Source organism: Rhinopithecus bieti, unplaced genomic scaffold, assembly GCF_001698545.2.
Source record: "Rhinopithecus bieti isolate Rb0 unplaced genomic scaffold, ASM169854v2 scaffold_18354, whole genome shotgun sequence".
NCBI classification, from domain to species: domain Eukaryota; kingdom Metazoa; phylum Chordata; class Mammalia; order Primates; family Cercopithecidae; genus Rhinopithecus; species Rhinopithecus bieti.
In genome coordinates, this window is record NW_016809835.1 from 2,423,310 (window position 1) to 2,432,040 (window position 8,731).

The 8,731-nt window shown below is 39.0% G+C and overlaps 1 protein-coding gene across 1 annotated transcript in view; it reads right to left on the reverse strand.

Annotated features, from left to right (window-relative positions):
* MRPS27 (mitochondrial ribosomal protein S27) overlaps positions 1-8,731 on the reverse strand; it is a 106,725-nt gene that overhangs the window by 16,054 nt on the left and 81,940 nt on the right. Inside the window, exon 5 of the mRNA XM_017890584.1 lies at positions 2,818-2,932. Within this exon, the coding sequence (XP_017746073.1) occupies positions 2,818-2,932 (115 nt within the window). The remainder of the gene's footprint in view (positions 1-2,817; positions 2,933-8,731) is intronic.

Here is an 8,731-nt window from a genome sequence, read left to right on the forward strand (position 1 = left end):
TTAAAGCTGAAAGGGATTTTAGAAATCAACTGGTCAATGATTCTCAACCCAGGCTGTAAATGAGAATCAACTGAGAGCTTTAAAAAACAAACAAACAAACAAACAAACAAACACAAATAAACAAACTCAATGAGGGATGAATGGTCAGGGATAAGGGATGATACTACAATGGTGGATACATGTCATTATACATTTGTCCAAACCCATAGGATGTACAACATTAAGAGTGAACCCTAATGTAAACTAGGGCTTTTGGGTCACAAGAGTTTGTCAATATAAGTTCATCAGTTGTAATAAATGTACCACACTGGGGCAGGATGTTGATTATGAGGAAGGCTATGCATGTGTTGGGGCAGGGAGTACATAGAACATCTATGTACTTTTCACTCAGTTTTGCTGTTGAAGGAAACAAAAATATTTCTCTCCAAAATCACTGAGGATGTTAAGTGAAAGCCACTGAAAACGCAGGAGAACACTCTCCCACAGCCTCCAATTGCCTGATGGCAGCACACAAATCCTTCCTTCCTAGAACAGCACTTGCTTCTAAGCCCACAGAAGGCACCAGCAGGCACCAGAGGAATCTGAGAACAGATTTTACTATCTTCCCACATTTTCCCACCTTTTGAAGACTGTAACTTTTCCTTCCTTTGTATTGTCACTGTATAGGATTTATGGCCCTTGGTTGAAATACTATTTCAGCAAAGCCCTAAGCCACTGCCTTGAGATAGAAACACTTTTGAACTGAGGCCTTTCCTGTGTGATGAGTACAGCATGTGTTAATAAACTTCTGCTTGTTTTTCTTTTGTTAATCTGACTTTTGTTTTCAGTACAGTATCTCAACCTAGAACCTAAAAGCAAAATAAAATAAATTATGTTTTCTCTCCTACACTGTGAACCCAAAACTGACAGAAACATTTAAACTTAAAAAAAAAAAAATTAAATTCCAATGCCTGGGCCCCAGACAGATCAATTAAACTAGAATTTCAGGAGTAGAGGCAAACATCTACAATTTTTACAAAGCTTCTTGGGTGACCCTAATGCGCAGCCAGAGTTGGAAATCACTGATTTACTACAACCCACTTGACTTAGAGTTGAAAAAACTAAGAGCGAGAAGAATACAGTTATTTGCCTAAAGTTACCAGCAACCAGTGGAGCCTGTGGGGCTACAGACTGGACCTTCCGATTTCTAGTTTGATGTCCTTTCCACTAAAAGACTCGAGAAGCAGCAAAAATTCTAGACCCTCCTAGTTTTGTTATCACAGGAATCTTTGTAATGTGTGGCATTATACTCTGAACTGAAGAAAACAAGATTTAATCCATTCCTTCCTCTGGGTCTTCCATTTCCTCTTCTTGAGATTCAAGGCTATCATCTTGATTGGACTTACCTAGGGACCTAGCTCAATCTCTTACTCCCTTCCTTACCTGGTTCCTCCCTTAACATACCTTATACCCCAGGAAAAAGGCAATGTATTACTGTTCAGACTGAATCTTTGTTTTCACCCAGATATACCTCTGGTAATATTGTTTCTGCCAGCCCATCTCCATGTGCAAGCATATGTCTTTTGGTGACCATCTTAAATGGTACCTCAAGTCTCTTTTAATTATGTCCTTCCAATCGGATTCCCTCATCTTAATTCTCCAAGTTGTTTTTACTGTTTTTCTTTTCTTTTCTTTTCTTTTCTTTTCTTTCTTTCTTTCTTTTTTTTTTTGAGACAAGGTCTCATTCTGTTGCCCAGGCTGTAGTGCAGTGGCGTCATCACAGCTCAATGCAGTCTCCATCTCCTAGGCTCAAGTGATCCCCCTACTTGAGCCTCTAGAGTAGCTGGGACTATAGGTCTCGAACTCCTGGGCTCATGTGATTCTCCTGTCTTGGCGTCCCAAAGTGCTGGGATGACAGGCATGAGCCACAGTGCCTGGCCTTTACAAATATTCTTGTGTGTCACTTACATTTGCCTAATATTAGACTTATAAGTAACTCAGCTTATCTGCCTTATTAAATTATAAGCTTCCTGAGGGCAAGAACAGAATATTGCTCATTTTTGTATCCACTATCAATAACCAATCCAATGTCTCACAAATAAACTGTATATAACATATATTAAGTTGAACTGGGCCCAAGTCATGGAAATAAAACATTTTGCACAGAAGGGGACTCAAAATCAGTATTCCTTTTTGGTGCTAACTTTCAGGGTCCAGTGACATTACAGACATAATACCTTTTCATTAAAAGACTGTTAAAATATCTTTATGGTTCAAACTAGTGTTTAGCTTCAGACTCACAATAATAACATTCTAAACCTCTGTTTATTTTGTATTTACTGCATACTGTGGAAGGTAAGTAAGACTCAACTCTTGGGTGGTGTAACAGTCAGAAAGATCCTAATCCTAGAGGGTCTCAGGCTTGATGGGAGGAGTCAGGGAACTCAAAAGACACAGGAGCAAACATGGTCATGTTTTTTCCCTACACTTCACCAGAGGGAAACAGGCAAGAAATCTAAGGCTTAGCAATCAAGAATGAAATGACCACCACTGCAGAGTTCTTCTGATTAGACTACCTTATGCTTATACCTGTCCTTTTCTGAGTCACTATGTTTGGAAAAGCAGCAGCTCAAGATATTTTTTTAAAAATTTATTAACTTATACCCAGCTTCATTATTAACTTACACCCAGCTTCATTCTGTTAATAAGAAGAATATTTGAGGTCAAATAATTTTTAAAAGTTATTTCTGGTGTTATTCTTTGCTGTACTACAGTGGGTACAAACATCATATCATCTAAACTCAGAAAAACAGGTTGCAGATCCACGGAACCACTCACCTTATTTACAAGGGTATATAAGGCTTTGTCTTGTGCATCATATTTTAGACACTGCCTAATCCAGCTGTGGATAGTCCAGTTTCTCAGGTACCAGCAGTTGGGGCTGTGTCGAAATCTAAATAAGCAGAAGAGGAGAGAAAACTGGTGTTAACTCTTACATGTTAAAACACATCTTCCATCGATAGGTCCTTCTCTTAGATATGTAGAGTGCAATGTGACAGAAATTCATAAAAGTCAACAGTTGATAAAAACTTGAGAATGAAACTCATTAACCACAAAGTCTGAAATAGTAAAGAGAAGGCAAGCTAATAAATAACAAAAAAAGATTTACAAAAATTGTATTCCTTATACCCCTTACTTCAAAATCTTATTTTAAGAGATTTATGAAAAATGATTTGGGGAAAATACTAACCATGGCATTACATAAACAGATATTTCATTAGAAGACGTGTGAAGCTTAAGCTGAAACGTTGCAAGTTTAAAACAAACGAAGAAAATAAAAAATAGGATAGCACAGCAACTCTGTAGAGGAGAATCAGCTTTTAGTAACAGTGATATTTCCTGTGGCTCTTAGGAGAGACTAGGACATTCTTCACTGAGTCAAAGGAAAACAGAGGAAAAGAAATACAAGTTGAGTAAAATTTAACATTCATGTCCTCCAAGATCCACAATCCCACACTGCCTTCTTCACAGTTCCATTGTAGCTCGTCAGTTTATCCCTTACTTTCTATAGCTCCCCACAGGGTCTTAAAAGTCTGAAGCAGCCCAGTATGAGTTATATACAGTAATAGTATACCTACAAAGGAATGGTGCTTGGAAAGGAATTCCAAATGCTGCTTTTGCCTTAGTCCATGCACATTGCTAACACCTGGGATGGAAGCTGCTACTCCTAGTTCCTGGAGTTCATGACAAAAGACTGAGTGGAGATTGCGCTGTAAGATGGGGGTGGGAAGGGCTCTGTAGTCCCTCTTTTTATTTATCTACTTTGATTAGGATGGACCTTCATATACTACACTATATCATGTTACCTGAAATCCCCATGTTTTCCTTAATCATTCAGGAAGCAGGCCAATCACTGGGCCCCACGAAAATCAAACTCTTTTCTTAAAAAGCAAGAGGAGAGACAAAAACCTAGTGCTAAAGGATTCCATGCCATAATTGAGAGTCAACGGTACAGATGAATACTAGTGTCTTTTAGAGGTTGATTATTCAGTCTGCCTCCTGCTATTTCCTGCCATCTGCTATGGGGATAGTTTCCTCTGAACAGCTTCTCTGCCAAAGTAATAGCTAAGAAAAGGAGAGGAAGTGAGAAATAGTATTTAATTTAGGATATCTATTAGTGCTCTGGTGAGAGATTTGGCAAAAATAAGATCCAAAGATGTTTTATGGATTTAGGGTCTTCTAGGCCGCCTGATTCTCTTCAATATTTTAGGTTTGGCTAGAAAATGTCTCTCTCACTCTATTTTTCTCTACAAATTAGCCCCTTTAAAGTCACAAATAGAGAAATATGTCAAATTAGGTTTAGAATAAGAGTGACATGGCCAGAGAAAGGCACTGTATAGGGGACCTAGATACTTGATCTTATAAGATCCTCTGCACAGAAATGAAACAAAATATACCTTTCAGTATTTCATTTTTTCCCTCATTTTTTATTTTATTTTATTTTATTTTTTGAGACAGGGTCTCACTGTTGCCCAGGATGGAGTGCAGTGGTGCAATCCTAGCTCACTATAACCTCAAACTAACTCCTAGGCTCGAGCAATCCTTCCTGCTAAGCCTCCCAAGTAGCTGGGAGTATAGGTGCATGCCACTATGCTCAGCTTATTTTTTGTACAAACAGGGTCTCGCTATGTTGCCCAGGCAACATTTTCAAATCAATAATTTAGCTACTTTATTCTTGTTTCTCTGAACAATCTGAGATTTAACATGAAATGACCAATTAAAAATGAGTTTCATTTTTTAAAGAAAAAAGTCAAGTGAAATATCAGGTGTACTGCTTCAATGATGGTGACGCTTCCTCATCAGCCTGTAAGTTCCTGGGTTAGCAGAGACAGAGACTGACTTGCTCAATACTGATTCCTGTACTGACACAATTCTTGGCCCATAGGTTTTTCAGCCAATAAAAAAAAAAAAAGAGCTTTAATCAACACTGGTATTAAATGCTGTTATGTCCCAATCATTTTGTTAATGTCTATGGCATATATGAAGATATGTAAATTTCCTTTTTGGGGCATTTAGAGTCTCATTACAAAAAAGATGTACACAAAATTTAATAGTAATACAAAGTGGAGCATGATAAGTACTAAAGACAAAAGGGATTGCTAGAGGCTAAAGGGTTTTTGGTAGGAGCAGTTGTTGGGTTTAGTCAATTTTTCCTTTAAAAAGAAACAAAACAAAATATAATTCTTTTTGGTAATGACTTTGGGAAAAAAATATATCAGATGCCAATTACTACCCTCACTCAAGATTATTTTAAACCTAATCCTNTAGTAATACAAAGTGGAGCATGATAAGTACTAAAGACAAAAGGGATTGCTAGAGGCTAAAGGGTTTTTGGTAGGAGCAGTTGTTGGGTTTAGTCAATTTTTCCTTTAAAAAGAAACAAAACATATAATTCTTTTGGTAATGACTTTGGGAAAAAAATATATCAGATGCCAATTACTACCCTCACTCAAGATTATTTTAAACCTAATCCTCATTTTAAATCTAAGGTTCTGGCCCAGGATGTTTCCAATGACTACTGAAGTTGTAACCTTTTTTGGATGATGAACTTTACAATAAGAACACCATGACCATATCCAGCCCAACACCTTTCTCTTATTCATGATCAACAGGCCACTTTTAGGCTTTGAAAAATAACAAAGACTGATAATGAGAGCCTAGTTTTAGACCTTCAAAGCTCAAATTAAAACATATTTAAAGCCATCTGCTAAGCTTCTAAGGCTAACTTCAACACATGGAAGAGCAAGAAAGTCTCTTCTTCTTAAAAGCCCTTCCTTCCCAGACTCTCTCGCTCAGAAGCCTAAAGGGAAAGTTACTCAAGACTTCACACATGGAATATAATCATCTCTGCACAGCAGCCCTTTGAGATATTTGTTAAGACACTGAGAAGTCTTTAATAAGTCTACTCCCTCTCCTACCCTGGGACAAGGCTACTTGGTATGAGCTTTGCTCTCTAAGCCCTAACAATCCTAGACCCAATTATGTCTAGGGCATTTTCTTTCTTTTTTATTGGATATACATTTTGAGAGATAAAGTCTCACTCTGTCACCTAGGCTGGAGTGCAACTGCAAGATCACAGCTCACTGCAGCCTTGAACTCTTGGATTCAAGCGATCCGAACCTTTGCCTCCTTCTTTATTTCTGTAGAGACAGGGTCTTGCTATGTTGTTCAGACTGGTCTAAAACTCCTGGCCTCAAGTGATCCTCCCACCTCAGCTTCCTAAAGAGCTGGGATTATAGGCATGAGCCACTGTGCCGAGTCTAGGACATTTTCAATGAACTCTCACAAAAAATAAACTGAGGAATAGCAGTGAAATACTTACAAACTTGCTATAAAATATGATGCCCAAAGTGCAATTCCTGAATTTCCCAGCCAGGCAGCAAATGAACTCCCTTCTAGGCCCCCATCAGCATTAAAAAGAGAAGCTTATGCGAGTGGCTATCTGGAATATAAACAAGTCAAAACACTGGGCCAGCGGGGTTCAATTTTGGATGGCAAGTTTGAGAAGAACTCGTATTGGTGACTTTCGAAGCAGTTCAGACAAATAAACGTGGGGACTTTTCAACTTCCAGTAGTAATATGTCAGGTGAGTGAGTCTCTGGAATGGGCACTTGCCTGGAATGGTTCTGTGGACTGTTATATGAGCATTCTCTCTTTCTGCCAGAAGAAAGGCAAAGAGAAAAGAATACAGCTAACACATTGATTTTCCAATTTGCCTGCAAACAGACTGGCTTTTGTTCTTGCCTGATCTGACCACCAGCCTGGCAGATTACAGACAGCCACTGTAGGAGTCCCCTCTGTGCGCCTATGCCATCAGCTGTTTGCTCACCTCGACAGAAGCTTTATTATTGCCTAGGCCAGCAGGCTGTCAAGATAGGCAAACATGTGAGTGTAGAAAAGAGAAACAAATACAACGCAAATAACCCCAACAAGGTTGTGCTCATGAAGGCTAAAGGTACTCTGAACTTTCAGCTTATAAAATGTGATTATACTTACAACAATTCTAAGAAATTGTGTATTTCTTGGAGGAGCACAAGAGTGACGAAGTGTACTCTCAAGTTCTAGCTCTAGTTCTAAAAGTTGGTTTCCCATGGCTAAAGAGATCTCTGTCCCCAGTGTTGAGTAGGATTTTCAGGTGAAGACAGAGCTTGCCTAGGAAGCCAAACCACGGCCAATTAAATAGCAGGAACTGAGAAGCTTCCTCTTCTCAAAACTCAGGCCATACTCAGAACTCTTAAGGGCATCTTCCTGCACTGCTGCTCATTTAAGACTGATGTTAACAGGAAAGAAGGGGAGCAGAATCACAGGCTGCCAAACCGACATGGGAGTGAAAGTCTTGGATATCGCAGAGATTTCTTAGAAGGGAAGAGAGGTTATATAAGAGATCAAGAGTGAAAAGAAAAACACCGGAGACTGACTGTGATTATATAGGAGATACTTTATTGTGTGTAAAAGTCACATGGGATTTCCTGTTTGACCAACTTCGTCATTTAATTTAAAAAAAAAAAGGGGGGGGGGAGGCCTAGGCACAGTAGCTCATGCCTGTAATCCCAGCACTTTTGGTGGGTAAAGTAGGAGGATGTCTTGAGGTCAGGAGTTTGAGACCAGTCTAGGCAACACAGCGAGACCCCGTCTACACACACACACACACATACCAAAAAAAGGAAAGAAAAAAAAAAAGTAAAATATATCCTTTCTTCCATGGGGTTGAAATAAAGGTTTTGTTATTGTTGAATGGCTAAAGTGGCAATGCTCATCAGCTCTTTTGGTCTCACAAATAAAAATGCTTCAGGCTGGGCAGGCCCAACGCACAGATGCCAGAGCCTGGAGCTCAGCAGCTCACAGCTCCACCATTTAGCTGCAACACTGGCTCTTCCACATGAATGAGCAAGTTTTCCACAATGTTTATCTGATTCTGAGAGCCACCAGCCCTAAACACACACATGCAGCTTTTCCTCCGCTCCAGTGAATTCTGTATCCTGTGGCAACAGGCTTTACAGATGGGAACCTCAGCCACAGAGCTGGGTAGACATAGAAATGGGAGAGGGGGTCAGGGTAAAGGGAGGAAAGAAAGAATGCCAAGAAGAAAATACGGCTGGCTTCAAAGCCTGCAGTGTAGACTGAGGATCTTATCAATGAAGGAAAGTTAGCAATTATCAAAAGGAATGAGCGCTTCCTTGAACTAAAACCAAAGGGCAAGAGTGTCACGTGACTATTTAAATCAGAATCTGATTCAATCACTGCTACTCACTTTCTCATTATTTTCTTTTTCATCCTGCTAGAAATTCTGCTTTCAGAATTGTTAATTTCAAAACTAACAATTATTAGTTGCCCCCAGCTACCACAAATAAAATCAAATTTTGATGAGATAATTTTCTAATGACTATTATATTTTTGTCAAGTACTAAAAAAAAGAGGGCAGGGTTTAATACATAAATCGATAATAAAATCATCAGTATTATAAGTTACAATTTCCTGCTTGGGATCTCAGATTCTTACTCAAAGAATTTAAGGTAATTTTAACTTTCCACATACATATACTTAGCCTGCACAAAATGAAAGCATCAAGTGCAAGAATCCCCTCCAAAACACCTCTCCCACCCTGCCACCAAAAGGCAACCAGTTTGGGCTTGAATATTTCCAACAAATTCACTATCTACCTTCACAATGCAGATAAAATGTCTTTCTTTAA